General features: G+C 45.4%; 1 protein-coding gene across 5 annotated transcripts in view; it reads left to right on the forward strand.

Moving 5' to 3' along the window:
* osbp2b (oxysterol binding protein 2b) overlaps positions 1 to 18,538 on the forward strand; it is a 45,068-nt gene that overhangs the window by 10,776 nt on the left and 15,754 nt on the right. For 2 of the 5 annotated variants that reach the window (XM_030358463.1, XM_030358464.1), the window contains exon 3: positions 15,665 to 15,915. In XM_030358463.1, the coding sequence (XP_030214323.1) occupies positions 15,665 to 15,915 (251 nt within the window). Of the gene's footprint in view, positions 1 to 1,238; positions 1,408 to 6,250; positions 6,348 to 15,664; positions 15,916 to 17,009; positions 17,298 to 18,538 lie in introns of those variants that run through there. The other 3 variants (XM_030358467.1, XM_030358465.1, XM_030358466.1) reach the window with 3 other exon arrangements.

Below are 18,538 nucleotides of genomic sequence, written 5' to 3' on the forward strand. Positions count from 1 at the left end.
TTCCCTTTCCTCTATGAAGGTACTGTATATTTAGACAATTTCTAACCCCACCAACTAAATGGGCTGGTTGTAACTTTACAAATCCATTGGTGTTTGTGTGTGTTTGAATGATGCGTGGCATTGTGAATGAATGAAGACTAATGGCTAATTCATCCTATCTTCATCCACCCTTATAGGGTTTACAGTTTTCTCCTTCATCACTTGTTCCTCTTATCTCTTTCACAGGCCTCCCGTTGACATGTTCAGACCTATAGACTCAGAATAATCTATCCCCGTTCTTTATTTGATTAACATGTTCTGGTTCAGACAGATCCATCCCTGTTCTGTATTTGATTAACATATTCTGGTTCAGACTGACCGTTCTCTATTTAATTAACATGTTCTGGTTCACACTGATCGATCCCGTTCATGTCCTGGTTCTGATCCCCGCTCTGTTATATAAAACTAAAACAAATAGCCACTAAAGTCAGGCATGACTACAGGGATCACTGCTGTTTTAACTGGTAATGTGGCTTGATGAATGTTTACTTTGCTTTGCTTCACATGGACAGCAGGTGGCAGTGTGTCCCTGTGTCCAGTCGCATCCTTATGAAACCTGTGAAATGCCATCTCTGTAGTATTTTAGTCATGCATAAAAAGGAATGATTTTAAGGTAATTGTGGAATCTGGATCTGATACATTTCCATGTTTCCATCCTTCAAAATGCTTATCCCTTAAATATAATATGGCAATTGAGGAAATAGATTGTTGCGTCTTCTTTGTGGTTCTGAGGGTTAATGGTTAACTTATCCTAAGGATTAATTCATTGTAATGGAGTCTTTAAAGTGGTATTTGTGTGTTGTGGTATTACATAAAGAGCCCTGCCCTGTATATCGGTATCACACAGTCTGCTGGGTGCTATTGGGTCGTGCACTCACTGATGATGTCAATCTGGGAGAATCCCAAATAATTGTAAATCTGCACAGAATGTGATTGTGATTGATAAGGGTTCCTGTGTGATTAGGCTTTTTTTTTTTTAAATACCCTCTCCTCCACGTCCCCCCCCGTCCCCCCCCGTCCCCGTCTCCCCCCCCCCCCCCCCCCACCCCTCATCTTCTCTTGTCTACTGTCTCACTCCCACCCACATTCACTCAATTGGAATCCCTCCTCTCTCTCTCTCTCTCTCTCTCTCTCTCACTTGCTCACTCTCTCTCCCCCTCTCCCTCTCTCCCCTCTCTCCCTCCACCAGTCAAAGCGTTTACGTCGCTTCTGGTCCAGTGGTGTTTCAGTTGTGAATGGATGACCTTCCTTCGGTTGCTCCAACTTAATCTGCGTGTCTTTGAGTGTTATGCTTCTCAAGCACTTGGTCTGCTGGAGAGAGGAAGAAAAATCTCTAGAGTGACCAGTCTTCTCTCATGTAGGGAGAGTGTAAGTACATGTTTATTTTGTATTGATCTTATTTGGTGGTGTGTGTGTGTGTGTGTGTGTGTGTGTGTGTGTGTGTGTGTGTGTGTGTGTGTGTGTGTGTGTGTGTGTGTGTGTGTGTGTGTGTGTGTGTGTGTTTGATCGTTAAGATTTAACCATGATTCAGTGTTGAGGCTTTCTTTTGTCTGTTCTGGGACAAAGATACAGACTTTAGGTTTTATAGGCTGTGATTATTTTATTTAATAATACCATATTGAGGAGCAGAATCTTAAAGGATCAATGAGAAATATGATATCATCTCAAAAGCCTTTGACCGCCGATGCGAATATCGAGAGCGTCTTTAATGCTTGTCTGGATTTTAATATCACATCAACAATATTTAATTGACAGCATAGCAGACCGTGTGTGTATGTGTGTGTGTGTGTGTCTGTGTGTGTGTGTGTGTGTGTGTGTGTGTGTGTGTGTGACTGAATGAGAATAATGTATTTCCTATAAAATATGCCAACCATCTATTTAAAGACAGATATTTTTAACTATTTTAGCTATTTATCAGTCAAAAACATCTCCCTCTGCGTCTGGCAACATACATCATCCTCCCTTCTGTCCCTCTGATATAGACCGTTCAGCCCCTCACCGCTCACCTGTTCTACTGGCATTGAAAGCTCCTCCTTAATGTACCTTCCACTGGTCCATTCTGGTCGAATGTTACCAAATGTAATGTTTCTCCATGACATGGAATATAGCAATTTATCCACGACTCAATCGATCCAGGAAATCATTCTAATTCTCTAATTCAGTTACGTGTCAGCCGATCAATCACAATGAGAAGACAGACCACGATAATCACAATATACCTGACTCATATTTCGTACGATTGAAAACCAACATAGTTTTTGTTTTATTTGCAGAATAATATTCAGAAGACGTCTTTACTACCTGTGTTATAGACATCGTTTCTCCATAGTTGCTCTGTATTGGTTTTGTCTGTCGGTCTTTGTGTAATCCAATCACATGTGCGTGAAATGCAACAGTTACTCCCTCCCTGTGAGAGGCTGAGTGGAATGGGACATTTCTTTGGTTGAGCTAAATCTTTGAAAAGGTCTGTTCGACCTTTACTTCTGAAGTACAGCACCTTTTAACAAAGCCCAATAGAAAAGTATTGTATGCATAATATGAATCACCTCAACAGAAAGTTAAGCAAATCCAGGAAGTGGATATGAAATTGGATCCCTCCAGCTTGGTGGTAGTAGTACATACATCACTATGGTCAAGCAGACATAACAATGGGTATACCAGCAGTAGGCTCACTTTCACCATAACCTTCCTAATGATTCCATCCATCCCTCAGGTGCCTCTAAGGACTTGTTTAAACCTGGCATCAGCCTACAGAAGCAGGCTAGGTGATGAGTGTCCTCAGCCACTGCCATTCCAATTTCCTTGCTGGATGCCTCTGTTTCTCTGCTGGCCAGTGGAATGGGGTTCTTTAATGGAAAAAGTAGCCCTACGCGTTATGTAGTCAGGCTAACGTGCGGTCGACTTTGACCGCCAGACGGTTAGCATTAGCATTAGCAACCTAACCTAGCCCTGTGTTGGTTAGGCTCCTCGTTGGTTTTGGAGAGATCAGATATCAGATATCAAAAACATTTCGCTATTTGATCGCTTTGTAAGCCATCAGGTCATCAGCACCTCACACATTCTCACTTACATTTCATTTTTTTCATCGTGTTTGTGTGTGTGTGTGTGTGTGTGTGTGTGTGTGTGTGTGTGTGTGTGTGTGTGTGTCTGTGTGTGTCTGTGTGTGTGTGTGTGTGTGTGTGTGATGTGGTGCTGTTCATTTGAAGCTTTGCTGTCACACACTGAGGGTGACCTTTCTGATCTCACACATTCTATTTATTCTATTTATAAAACACCTTGAGCTCCCAGATCCAGTCCACACTATGTCTGTCTGTCAATGTACACTTTACCAGATAGTAAGGCAGAGACGGGTTTACCGGTTCTTGAGGGACTTATTGATGTGTAAAATGTTACATTGACTCCAACTCACTATCCATCAAAGCATCCATCGTACCAGCTCACTGGAGGGAAGAAGCACATGCTGCATTCATGGAGTAAAGATGTGAGAGGATGAATAGCTTTTCAATATTATGTGTGTGTGTGTGTGTGTGTGTGTGTGTGTGTGTGTGTGTGTGTGTGTGTGTGTGTGTAATCCTCTATGTGCTTGCATAGTAGAGTCTATGTGTGTGTGTATATAAGGGCGTTGTCATGTCGCTGCTTGTTGCTGTTTGTGTGTGTGTGTGTTTGTTTCCATGAAAAGCCTGTGATGGGTTGTGGTGGCGGTGAAGTCAGAGAGTCAGTGTGAGAGAACTCACCACACTGGGGCCGTTGTGATCAGGGGATTGTAGCGCCTCAGTGTGAGGTCATCATATGCAGCCTGGTTGATGACAGAACATTTGAAACAGTCTTTACTGTTCAGTCCATTGTTTCTTAGGCAGATATCTCTCCCTCTACCTCACTCTCTCTCTATCTTACTCTCTCTCTATCTGTCTGTCTTTCCGCTTTCCGTCTGTCTGCCTAGTTATGCTGGTGCTGTACGGATGGTTTATCCTAGGTGTGCTGATTCCATAAGGGAGGTTTATGCTAGATGTGCTTAAGCTATAAGGGGAGTTTATGCTAGTTGTGCTGATGCTATACGGGTGGTCTATGCTAGCCGTGCTGACGCTACACAGGTTATTTATGCTAGCTGTGCTGTCGTGATGATGGTGTTTGCTTGCTATACAGGTTTTCGATGCTTGGCTCCTCTAATTGGATCACTGTTCCATGACTTATCTTCTTCATTAACTGTTGGATGCTGCTGATTAGTCTCTCTCGCTCTCTCTCTCTCTCTCTCTCTCTCTCTCTCTCTCTCTCTCTCTCTCTCTCTCTCTCTCTCTCTTATTTATGCCTTTATTTTTGTATATATATATATATTTATATACCGATGTTGGTTTTTAACGAGATGGCTCCCAGCATTGTGGTCAACTGCTGCAATAAAACTCGGCTCTGCACGACCATAACATCAAGTATTGTATTAGCAGGAACCTGCATGCTTTAAGGCAGTGCACGAGGAAGAGACAGAAAGCAATTATCTCAAATCTTATGTTGGTGATTAATGAAGATGCCTCACCTTTTGAATCGGTGACTTACCACAAGACCACCACTGGATGAATGCTTAACCATTAAGAGATGGTATTCAATTGAGAATACGCTGTCCAAGTCCATAATCACCCTGGAAGCTGTTTCTGCTTCTGCTAGCCACACCCTGGGGGTCCTCTTCCAGCCTGAAGCCCAAAGCACATTATCTTCTGTCACATGCTGCCTGTTACCTAGCCTACTGGGCAGCCATGCTGTCACCGTCCACAGGCTATGATGAATCTGCTGTGAAGTCCTGTACATAGACCGTGGCATTGTTATAATGGACTAGATCACGTGGTTTATACTCCTGGATGGTCAATGTTAATGTAGAATGTTATCTCGTATAGTCAGAACCTCATAACAGATAATGGGACCTTTAGAATGCGTGACGGTATTTTATTCATAATCTTCACTCTTAAGAAGGTATGGGCACCTTATCCATTCATGTATTCATCTAGCCAACGTCCACTTCAGTGGTTTAGGGGTGAACTGGAAAGTGCACTACAACGATCACTTATGTAGAGGAGGAACACAGAATGTGTGATGGATCCATTGTTGGACAGTGACTGTGTTTATTAGAACCAGCTGTAGCCTGTGTGGGGGTCCACAGTGTGGACGCAGGGGGTCCAAGAGATGGCTGGATGCGGAGACAGTGAGCTGTGGGTCGCTGTGCCACACTGGTTCCTGTCCTCCCTCCGGCCTCCACGGTGGCTCGGTGCTCCCTGTAGACTAGAGACATGTCCAGCATCCCGCTGTGCTCAGACTGCTCACTCTGCTCCTCTCTCTCAGCCTACGGTCCCTATACTGGGGACCACAGAGGGACGCCAATTGATTGATTTGATTCATTCGTTAATTCATTAAACCTTCATTTACTCAATCAATCAATCCTAATTAAGTCCTTCATTGATTTGTAAGCTAAGGAGGTAACTCATTGATGAGGAAAACTATAAGCACTAAACTGCTATCGAAGATTTTCCCATGTTGAGCAGCAGTGTAGCCTTCTCCAGGATGCTTCACTGAAATAGTTAACATATGCTGCGAAGCCAGGAAGAGCAAAAGGACCCTGGTGTTGTTTGGAAGAAGCAGTGCATTCTGGTCTTGTGTTTGGATGACTGCTGGGTGCAGAGTCCTATCTACTCTGACTCTCTCTCTCCCTCTCTCTCTCCCTCTCTCTCTCCCTCTCTCTCTCCCTCTCTCTCTCTCTCTCTCTCTCTCTCTCTCTCTCTCTCTCTCTCTCTCTCTCTCTCTCTCTCTCTCTCTCCACTCTAATCGGCGCTGCGTTGAGAGATGTGTGTGGCGGTGGATTGTAAATGTGCCCGGCGCTGTGCGAGAACGTGAGCGACTGGGCGGTCTGTGTGGGGCTGTTTGGAAGGGAGAGACGAATGAGAGCGAGAGAGAGATGAGATCCATGTGAAGGAGGGGTCTGCATCCTGCGCTGTGTACATATATACATTTATATATGTATATATGTGTATATATGTGTGCATCGATGTATAGCGTTGTAGCTTTAAGGGGAGAGTGGTAGCGTGCATGGCTGCTGCAATGCCGAACAAGGAGGCTGCCGGTGCCCCCGACAGGACGAGGTAGCATCCCCCGACGGGAGGGGGGCGGGAGGGGGACGGGCGGGGGAGGGAGACGGGCGGGGGGGGGGGGGGGTTGCCAGCCTGCGGACGGCAGGGCGAGGAGGGGGATGAAGGTCCGGGGCTGCTGGGAGCCGGGGACGGTCCGGGGCTCCATGGGCTGCTCGGCCTGCCTGAGCAAACTGAAGCAGGGTCAGTACAGTCCAGCTCTCTACCGGGGGAGGAGGGGGATTCCCCGCATCCCACCGTACCCCCCCCCCACTCCCTCTTCCTCCTCTTCCTCCATGTGTCCATGCTCCAGGTAGCTGCTGTCTCTCTCTCTCTCTCTCTCTCTCTCTCTCTCTCTCTCTCTCTCTCTCTCTCTCTCTCTCTCTCTCTCTCTCTCTCTCTCTCTCTCTCTCTCCATCCCCATCTCGTCCCTTTCATCTGCCGCTGCTCCGCCGTCCGCTACGCTAACAGAAGCGCTCTGTTCCATGTGTCTGTCTCCCGCTCTCGTCTCTCTTCTCTCTGCTCCCCGCATGCTACCACCCCCTCCTCTCCTTTGGTCACTGTGTCCATTTCCCCGCTCTCTTGTGTGCCGATTGCGCCACCTTTCATTTGCATATGAATGAGGTCTGAAGTGCCGACAGCCCTTCAGACGTGTTCCTGTATGACTGTAGCAGCAGAAGATCACCTCGCTGTGATGAGCTGGTCTACTATGTCAACCGTTTGTGCTGTAGTAATCGAATGAAGCGGCCACAATATACTATTGGTTTGGTTTTCAAATGAATGGACGGAAATGCATTATCAATTTATGAATAAAGCCAGACCCCGCACAGCATGGGGCGAGATAGTGCGAGTAAGAATCTTCCATTGGTTAATGAACAAGCTTCCCAGTCTCCAGACATTGATAAAGGATTGTGCTTTTCTTGTGATTGATTTTCTGTGTTTCTTTCTTTGTTCCAGCAGTAGTGCTTTAATTTACAGGAAATAGACCTTACTCATTTCCTTGGATTGTGTGTGTTAGTGTGTGTGACTCAGAGTGCCCCAATACCCAAGTAACACATTCTAGTATTCCCAGACTGAGGATATTCATGTCTGTATCCTTCCTCCTAACGTCTCGGGGCTAAAGATTCTGTGTTTTTTGTTTGATCTAGTTATTAAATGCATAAGCTGTAGCTTGCTTCTATAAGCTTTGGGTAGGTCCGGGTTGGGTTTTGGTTCTCCAGGTTGCGGTTTGGTTCTTTACGATGTGGTTTGGTTCTCCAGGCTGTGGTTATGTTCAATAATATGTGATTTGGTTCTCCAGGCTGTGGTTATGTTCAATAATATGTGATTTGGTTCTCCAGGCTGTGGTTTGGTTCTCTAGGTTGTGGTTTGGTTATGTAGCCTGTGGTTTGGTTCTATAAGTGGTTTGGTTATAGAAGCTGTGGTTAGGTTCTTTAGGCTGTGGTTTGGTTCTTTAGGCTGTAATTTGGTTCTCTAGGCTGTGGTTTGGTTATTCAGGCTGTGGTTTGGTTCTATAGGCTGTGCTTTAAGTCTATCAGCTGTGATTCTGTGCTTTAGACACGAGATAGTTAATTCAGCTCTTGATTATTCTAGTCAAACATGCCTTCTCTGCCATTGGTGCATCTCAGGGGAGCCATTTGGCAATTACTGGTAAGGATTACTCCTCTATTCCCCAGGCTGGGGAGCAAAACTCTTGTGTCTTCTTTCTGCTGTTCCATTTGGCTGGTCAGCCATCTCCTCCTCTGTTAGCCTCAACAACAGAAGATACCTGAGGATTCTGTCTGCAAGAGAACATTGTTCTAAAACAATGTGTCTCTGGCTCTATTTACATCTATGTACCATGTCTCATCCATTGGAAAATAACTCTCTTCACTAGGTTTAAAATCAGGGTTCCTAACGTCTGCTGGGGGCTTCAGTGTGTTTTCTCTCTGGGTTGATCATTTAATTATTAAAGTGAGTCCTCAAGAATATGCATCAACAAAATTATCACAATTGGCTTTGTGTTTGTAATCATTTTAATTATTTGGTTCATAATAAGATGGGAAACTGGCTGCTAAATAATCTGTGTTGGTTTGGGAGGTGGGAGGAGTTATACTCTCAGGATTAATTCATAATTTGTGTTTCTTTTTCTCCGTTAGCTGATAATTATGTTAATATAGATCAGGTTGTTTTGTAATATTTTATTAATGGATATATAAATGGCTTTGTGCATTGGAATAAGCAATTAATCTAGGACAGATTCAGCCCTTCCTCTCCCATGCTGATAATATTAATGTTCCCCAAAATGACTCCCATCGAATGGCTTAAGAAATGTGTTTTCAATTTAGTTTTTGTGTGGAAGGGATTGTACTACGATGGCTCATTGCATTCACTCAATAATAAAAATTTCACCAGGTTATCTCATAATTATGAGATAATTATCTCATAATTATGAGATAGTATCTCATAATTATGAGATAATTATCTCGTAATTATGAGATAATTATCTCGTAATTATGAGATAATTATGAGATAGTATCTCATAATTATGAGATAATTATCTCGTAATTATGAGATACTATCTCATAATTATGAGATAATTATCTCATAATTATGAGATAACTGGTGTTCTTCTGACCATCAGTAGTGTTGCCAGATTGGGCGGTTTCCCACCCAATTGAGCTGCTTAGGATGGCCGTCTGCGGGTAAAAATGGGTAAAAAGGGTATTTGGGTGGGTTTTTCTGCAGATTTCTGGCCATAGAAAGCAATAGAATTTAGTTAAAATTGGGCGGGATTGGGTGCTTCCAGGTGGAGTTTGAGCATTTTTGGGCTGGACATCATCAGTCTCACCTGGCAACCGTGCAGTTGCACTAGTCCCAGGCTTGCTGAGGGTTGCTTTCGTGATATAGATGTACGTGCGTATGTCACGCAGCTAAAATGTTGCTTGACCATTTTGTGTCAAAAATTGTCCTACGTACGCAGCTACGCGCCTGTGGCTGCGCTGGATTTAGGAGTCCCAGGAAGGAAACCCAAACGCCGCCGTGTTTGGGTGCATGATAGAGCTTGGATCGGGTTAGATTAAATAATCTCGGATATAAATAACAATAATCGGGTTAAATAACTTCACATGGTGTGTCTGGTGTGTTTCCAACATTCGTAGTGTTGATCAACATTGAAATAGTCCGCCCAGACGTTGAGGTTGCTTAGCAACCAGAGACTCTGTCCATGCAAGTGAACGGGGCGTTCACTCTTCGTCATAACTATCAAACCAAACATCCTTCACATTCACCGAGCGAACATTATGAAAGTAAAATGCACATTTCTCGCTAAAAATGTTTCCATAAACGCATTTAATGGCGTAACTATGTTACTATTTCCAACCAGAATAAAGAAAGATGTCGGCCGTATGCTTCTGTGCAAGCGTCACTACTCTCTACTATCTCATAATTACGAGATAATTATCTCATAATTACGAGATAATTATCTCATAATTATGAGATCACCTGGTGAAATTTTTATTATTGAGTGAATGCAATGAGCCATCGTAGTTTCCAGCATTCGTAGTGTTGATCAGCAGAGAAATAGTCCGCCAAGACGTTGAGGTTGCTTAGCAACCAGAGACTCTGTCCATGCAAGTGAACGGAGCGTTCACTCTTCGTCATAACTATCAAACCAAACATCCTTCACATTCACCGAGCGAACATTATGAAAGTAAAATGCGCATTTCTCGCTAAAAATGTTTCCATAAACGCATTTAATGGCGTAACTATGTTACTATTTCCAACCAGAATAAAGAAAGATGTCGGCCGTATGCTTCTGTGCAAGCGTCACTACTCTCTACTATCTCATAATTACGAGATAGTATCTCATAATTACGAGATAATTATCTCATAATTACGAGATAGTATCTCATAATTATGAGATCATTATCTCATAATTATGAGATAACCTGGTGAAATTTTTATTATTGAGTGAATGCAATGAGCCATCGTACATATCCTACATTTAGTTGACTCTCAAAAGCTAGGGAAGAGCCAAGCTAGAAAGTTTGGAAAGTATGAAAAAGAGTATTGCTACTACATTGGCGGTCAGCACGTACTCACCTCTAAGCAATCACTGAAGGCTACGGAGATGGGCCCCTGTATTGAGGGGCTTCCCATCAGAGGGGCTCTTCAAGCCCGTAGCAAATCTGGGATTTCTAAAGCCTGGATGTCTGGCTGCTCAGGATTACTTAAACATCTCCCCCTTTTTTCCCAAGATCAGATTTTATACAGTGGGAGCTTTTTCACAAGGTCGTTGGTCTGTCAGGACCCAGTGCCAACGTTGGTCTGTCAGGGCTAGAGCTGGGCGATTAATCGATTTTTAATCGTAATTCGAATTTATGTATTAGGACGATTTCTTAAAAAGAAAATCCATTATAAAAAAAAGATTCTTTGCCTAAAGTCTGTGGCAACTGAAAGCAGCAGCACAACACATTCATTCCATCATCTTAAACTGAGGCACGCAGCAGAGTGGGAGATGTGTTATTTATTTAGCTTTTATTAATCATTGCTATTCCTCAAATAGAATCCAAACTTACTTAACTTCTATTAAAATCGATAATCGGGTTTGGTTGAAAGAAATCGGAGATTTTATATTTAGGCAAAATCGCCCAGCTCTATTCAGGGCCGAGGTTTTTCTGTCAGGCCCCAGGACCCAGGGTGGACTGTCAGGTCCAGGGAGGTCTATCAGGTCTTTGAGGGCCCAGGGAGCTCTGTCAGGGACCAGGGAGGTCTGTCATGCCCAAGAAAAGCCCTCTCTCCGCTGCTCTGGCAGCACGTCCCTAGGGGCCGCTGTGGAGCCGGATGGCGGTATAGGATTCTATAGCAGTCACAGCCCTGCTGCTCGCCCAATTATAACGCCTCCTCACGCTGTCTCTCTCCTCTCTGCTACTGTCAATCGCTTTCACTTTCTCTCTGCCTTGAGACACACACACACACACATACACACACACACACACACACACACACACACACACACACACACACACACACACACACACACACACACACACACACACACACACACACACACACACACACACACACACACACAATCTGTCTTCCTTGTGTTTCAATCCAAAAACTGTTGTGTGGACAGGGCTGAAATGAGGAAAGCTTGGTGCCAAGTTTGAGGACGGGATACGCGTATGGAAATCTTGATGGGCTGGTTGGTCGACTCTCAGGGTAGGGAGAGCCCCTACCCTGTTGATAATCAGAGGGTCGCTGGTTCCATCCCTTGGCTCCTCCTGTCAGAATGTGTCCAGTGTCTTTTATCAGCCCACTAACAGCTGACTCGGCGTGGTTTACACTCTCCAGCAGAGCTGACTGGAGCCAGAGTGGGAATGAAAGCATGCACTTGTTCAGGATTTTTTGTGCAACTAGAACCTTTTTCTAACCCTCTTCACATTCATTTCACCACTACAGTAAGCCTGCGTGGTCGAGGTGGAGAAGGAGCATAACGTGGAAGAGCAGATAGTGATGGGGATGGTGTTCGCTGCCAGCTGTGGGAGGGGGGGGGGGGGGGGTTGCCCTTGAAGAAGGAATGATGTTGCAGCGGGCTCTGTAACAATGGGTGTATGAATGAACATGGATACAAACAAAAAAATATAGAAAAGAAGAAACATATGATCCTGTGAAGGAAAGAGTTCCTCTTAGTACGCCCTGGTTCATGTCACGGGGCATCTCTAAGTGGCCCTCCAACATGCTCTACTCCCCCGCTATACACCTGATCAATTACACCACACTGTCCTGAATCATTAAGGCTTATAAATGATCTGCAGCGACTCCCATAAGTGCTGTCCACCATGAACAGAGCAGGTGAACCATGAGCGGCCCGGAGCCGCCGAGGACCGTTCGATCATCGGCCGAGAGCAGGAGATGAAGTATTGGTCCTGCAGCGTTTATTCTTCACTATGTGTTAAATACACATCTGTAGGTAGAATACCTTTAGCAATACTGTCAAATCCTTTTGAACAAATTGACGCTGGATTTTGACACCTACATTTTCAACGGAGCTGCATTCAATAGATCAGAGTTCAGCCTTTTTCATGACATCGTGCTTTAACACACTCTAAATGATATCCCTCTTTCTCTCTCTCTCTATCTCCTGTGCCACAGACAGTGTGTCTCTCTCTCTTTTCTCTCCCTGTCTCTCTTTTGCTCTTTCTCTCTTTCTCTCAGTCTCTGCTGAACTAGCCCTAGCTTTAGATGTGATCAGTACACAGTTGGTCACGGGGAACATAGAGGCCATCTCTGGTTCAGTTTGTCGTGTCCCCTGTGAACGCCTTGAGGGGGTCCGTTTTTTTTTGTTCTCTCCATCAGCATTCAGCCTGTTGTCTTCTGCTCTGCTACATTCACTCTCTGCTGAAACCCAGTCCGCAGCGCTACTGCCTTGAACCCATTTTGTTCATCTTTCTCTTCTATTTTGAAATGGTCTCCTTTATTTTCTATTCTTCTTCCTTCTACTGTTTTGTATTATATTGGTTACCCTGGAGACTCTTGTGATTGGTCTGCTGCTATTGTGGTATTTGATTGGTTGGTGCTAACCTCAGATGATGGAGAAAATATATAATGGTGAGCCCTGGCCTCTTGTCTTGTACCTTCTTCTCTCCCTCTTACATCCCTGCTTCCCCTCCTCTTCCTCCTCCTCCTTCTCCTTCTCCTCTTGCTCCCCCTCCTTCTCCTCTTGCTCCCCCTCCTCCTCCTCTCCCAGATGTCTGACGGCTGTACTGTTCAGATTTATGACGGATTTATGTCTTTCTGGTGCTTAGCTATTTCTGAGTCATCCATGTAATAAGTTTATTCTGGACCTTTTCACATGTGGAATGTTGTGACAGCAATATTCGGTATACACACACACACACACACACACACACACACACACACACACACATACACACACACACACACACACACACACACACACACACACACACACACACACACACACACACACACACACACACACACACACACACACACACACACACACACACTGCTGTCTGGTAGCTTTTCTCTGAAAAACTCTTTTAAATTTAGAGAGTAGACTTAAAAGACTGGCAGACCAGATGTCTTATTATTCCATGTATTCTTATTATTTACTACAGCCAGCAGATGAGCCCTTCTGTGGGACTTCTCAGATCAACCTCCATAGTGGGACATGAGGTTGACTATTTCCATCTTAGCAGACAAGATAGAAATAGTTTTTCTCCACGGTGAACCTTCACTGGAAGAGTAAACAAATGGATCTTCTGATGGGGGGCCGTGAGGGTCCGCTCTGGGTACAAGGGCCCCTGTGATGCTAGTGGTACGACTGTATGACTGAGCCCAGGGGCTAACTCACACCAGGGGAGATGTCACATGGGCAGTCGTCCTTTATGGTGGATCACTGCAACCCTAGACGTGCATCCATAAACACACACTGGCTCACTGTCTCACACACACACACACACTGGTTCCTGGTGCACCTTCTTCAATGGACTGGTTCTTCCAGTGAGTGTTAGATTGTTTAGTGATAGAGCGTGTTTAATCCAGTTGGGCTGATAAACAACAGATCAGCATTTAGATAGATAGGGAAGAAGTTGGAAAGATCCGTTTGATCCACTGAGTCTGAGGAAAGAAGATGTTCAGGGAGTTCAGTAGGACCTTCTGGTAAAGAACTTTATGCACTGAAGACTTTTACTCAATATCCAAACCAGCTGCTTCAGCTAGCTAGATCGATAGATGGATAGATAGATAGATAGATAGATAGATAGATAGATAGATAGATAGATAGATAGATAGATAGATAGATAGATAGATAGATAGATAGATAGATAGATAGATAGATAGATAGATAGATATAGATAGACATGCTCGGCTCGGAGATTAAGAATAGCACCAATGTGAAGTAGACCTGTTCTGTCTGTACATATTTTATAACCTACAATATATTCGGTCGGTCGAATCGGGTGTAGCAGTGGCTTATGCCACAAGGCACCTCCGACGCCCGGACACACTGGGAAGATGTGGAAACCGGTCGACTGCAGTTTGTAAAAGGCCACATGCAGAGCACGTGAATAAGAGGAGCTGGGTTGGGGGAGACCTTGCAAAGCTGGTAGGCACATGTTAGTCTCACTCTGGAACGTTTATCCTTCACATGCCAGTCTCACTCTGGAACTTTTAGACCCTCACGTGCTAGTTTCATTCTGGGACATTAAACCCTCACGTGCTAGTCTCACTCCTGAACGTTTAACCCTCACATGCTAGTCTCACTCCTGAACGTTAACCCTCACATGCTAGTCTCACTCTGGAACGTTTAAACCTCACACGAAGGCCCCGGTTGCATCATTCTTCTTACCGCTGACTGAAGGTTTCAAGGAGCTGGATCCTGTGTTTCAGCGTATTTGTGTTTGCACTCGTGTGTAATTCTGTTCCTTTGTCTCCCTGCGTATTTGTGCGTCCCTTCATAAAATGTAGAAGCGAGACTCGAGGGGACTGACTCCGAGTAACCTCTCCACTCATCACATGACCAAACAGCTGCAGGGCAGGAAGCCAGTGGCCATGAGGCGCCGTCCCCGTGCCTGCACACACATTCATGCATTCATCAATTCTGCTTCCTTCCTTCCATAGCCTTCCCTTATGCTACCTGATGCAGTGCTTGTAATAATTCAATTATTGAGACATTGACAGTGGTATCGGATCTGAGTCGATCAGTGCTATAGAGAATGTTATTTTAAACACAGATCTGATACCAAAGGCTATGTTTAAATCTATCCTTGGATTCTCAGCTTCTTTACAGAAATAAGTCCTTAAGATAGCAGCCTGTAAGAGATATATTTTTTATTTAATGCTTAGAGTTTTTTGCTCCTAGTTTTTGTGTAGTCTTCAATGTTTTAGGTTGGGTAGTAGTGTTCAGTAAAACCTATTGATCATAACGACACTGTATCGATCGATACAGATTATTTATTTTTTTATTCCAATAGTGTATGACTCGACGATACACCGGCCTCTTGCTCCAGTCAACCAACCTACGATAAATAGTCAGGAGTACTTCAATCAATGCTCTTTTTGAAAGAATTACGCTGCAATAAAATAGCATGTACTTAACCTTTCTCTTATATAATGTTGGCTGTCCAACTGTATCAATAGAATGCTATTCTGGCTGCAGCTCTACGTCAGTAATGAGTTATTAACGATATAAATACGCAGGGTTTAAAGTGACATAAGATTGGTATTGGAATCAAGAAATAATCTTATATTGAGGAATAATCAATAATCAACCAAACAAACATGTGTTTGGATTGTTGCCCCGTGGGTTGGACACACATTGAGAATACGTTGTAGGAGGGAGAGTGGCATATGCATGTCAGCATGTTATTCACTGGCATGTGGATTGTATTTCTAAATTATTACATTGTCCATCTCTTTGGTATCACCGAAATATTGAGTCGATAGTGATGTGTGGTCCTCACCACATCTAGCAGCAGCATAGCTGACCTCTGACCTCTGCCCTCTTCCAGATGATTCCGGCGATGATGAGCCCACATCGCAGTCGGATCGCAGTGAGATCCAGGGCACGCTGAAGACGCTGGTCAGCAAGCTGGATGACCTCAGCACCTGCAACGACCTGATCGCCAAGCACGGCGCAGCGCTACAGCGATCGCTCAGCGAGCTCGAGGGACTCCGGGTGCCCGTGGACGGCGGGGAGAAGATCAAGGCCGTCAACGAGCGGGCCACCCTCTTCCGCATCACCTCCAATGCTATGATCAACGTGAGTCCGCTCAGATCTAGAGTCTCCTCCACCCTCTTCCGCAGCACCTCCAATGCTATGATCAACGTGAGTCCGCTCAGATCTAGAGTCTCCTCCACCCTCTTCCGCATCACCTCCAATGCTATGATCAACGTGAGTCCGCTCAGATCTAGAGTCTCCTCCACCCTCTTCCGCAGCACCTCCAATGCTATGATCAACGTGAGTACGCTCAGATCTAGTCTCCTCCACCCTCTTCCGCAGCACCTCCAATGCTATGATCAACGTGAGTCCGCTCAGATCTAGAGTCTCCTCCACCCTCTTCCGCAGCACCTCCAATGCTATGATCAACGTGAGTCCGCTCAGATCTAGAGTCTCCTCCACCCTCTTCCGCAGCACCTCCAATGCTATGATCAACGTGAGTCCGCTCAGATCTAGAGTCTCCTCCACCCTCTTCCGCAGCACCTCCAATGCTATGATCAACGTGAGTCCGCTCAGATCTAGAGTCTCCTCCACCCTCTTCCGCAGCACCTCCAATGCTATGATCAACGTGAGTCCGCTCAGATCTAGAGTCTCCTCCACCCTCTTCCGCAGCACCTCCAATGCTATGATCAACGTGAGTCCGCTCAGATCTAGAGTCTCCTCCACCCTCTTCCGCAGCACCTCCAATGCTATGATCAACGTGAGTCCGCTCAGATCTAGAGTCTCCTCCACCCTCTTCCGCAGCACCTCCAATGCTATGATCAACGTGAGTCCGCTCAGATCTAGAGTCTCCTCCACCCTCTTCCGCAGCACCTCCAATGCTATGATCAACGTGAGTCCGCTCAGATCTAGAGTCTCCTCCACCCTCTTCCGCATCACCTCCAATGCTATGATCAACGTGAGTCCGCTCAGATCTAGAGTCTCCTCCACCCTCTTCCGCATCACCTCCAATGCAATGATCAACGTGAGTCCGCTCAGATCTAGAGTCTCCTCCACCCTTTTCCGCATCACCTCCAATGCTATGATCAACGTGAGTCCGCTCAGATCTAGAGTCTCCTCCACCCTCTTCCGCAGCACCTCCAATGCTATGATCAACGTGAGTACGCTCAGATCTAGTCTCCTCCACCCTCTTCCGCAGCACCTCCAATGCTATGATCAACGTGAGTCCGCTCAGATCTAGAGTCTCCTCCACCCTCTTCCGCAGCACCTCCAATGCTATGATCAACGTGAGTCCGCTCAGATCTAGAGTCTCCTCCACCCTCTTCCGCATCACCTCCAATGCTATGATCAACGTGAGTCTGCTCAGATCTAGAGTCTCCTCCACCCTCTTCCGCAGCACCTCCAATGCTATGATCAACGTGAGTCCGCTCAGATCTAGAGTCTCCTCCACCCTCTTCCGCATCACCTCCAATGCTATGATCAACGTGAGTCCGCTCAGATCTAGAGTCTCCTCCACCCTCTTCCGCAGCACCTCCAATGCTATGATCAACGTGAGTCCGCTCAGATCTAGAGTCTCCTCCACCCTCTTCCGCAGCACCTCCAATGCTATGATCAACGTGAGTCCGCTCAGATCTAGAGTCTCCTCCACCCTCTTCCGCAGCACCTCCAATGCTATGATCAACGTGAGTCCGCTCAGATCTAGAGTCTCCTCCACCCTCTTCCGCAGCACCTCCAATGCTATGATCAACGTGAGTCCTCTCAGACCTCCAGAGGAGTCTCAGCCTTCTGGCTGATGAGGGAAACCTTACCAAAAGGACAGAACCAGAGTTTTAGATAAGGTAACTGTAATCTGCACTCTCAGATTGGCTCAAAGGGTCACCCAGTTCCTGTGTCGTATCAATTCAGATGAGCTTCAATGATACTAGGTTTACATTTTGTTGTTCAAGTATATTGGATCAGCGGTTTGTCCGCCATGGGCCACGGGGAAGAGTGAAGGTGCTGGAACAGTTACACTAGATCTAAAAGTGGGGCTGAGGACAGGAATAGTGTCATCCCTTCCCCCCTCCCCGAGAGCCTCCTAGGCAGGTCAGGAATGTGAGGCATCCCGACGCCGTTGCCCCTCTTTGCTGAGCCTGAGACAGACGGAGCTTCGAGGAGCTGCAGACAGGCTGACATACACCACACACCTACAAGGTTAGCCTGTCTGCATGGTTCCTATGTGGGGGTAATGCATGTTTGTTTTGTTAACGCTTTAATCAGGTTGAAACGCCCCCTTAATGGACAAGAGAGTTGGTTTAGAAGAGGGATTCGTTTTAGCCAAGTCTTGTTGCTAGCTTTGGTTAGAAATAAGCTTGTTACAAATACTTACGCATATGTTTCTATATTTGCTAATTGAAAAATGAGTGTCTACGGCCCGTCAGTCAAGTCTGCTTGCCTGTCCAGGCCAGCGAGCCTGGACAGGCAAGCAGGGCACAGTGAACACATGTAAGGACAATACCATGAGGTCTGGCTAACATAGACGGCTGATGAGATAACCCTGACACGGTATCTATAACACTCATTCTAGACAATACTTGGTCAAAATGTGTCATTCATACAGTGGTTCTAACCGATAATGTTGAGGTACATGCAACTTATTTTACGTTATATTAACTGCTTAAAGGTGCACTCATTTGTTGGTTTGACCACTAGATGGCAGATAGTAAATGGACAGTAGTTTCGTAAC

This window comes from Gadus morhua, chromosome 6 (genome assembly GCF_902167405.1).
Source record: "Gadus morhua chromosome 6, gadMor3.0, whole genome shotgun sequence".
Taxonomy (NCBI): Eukaryota; Metazoa; Chordata; class Actinopteri; order Gadiformes; family Gadidae; genus Gadus; species Gadus morhua.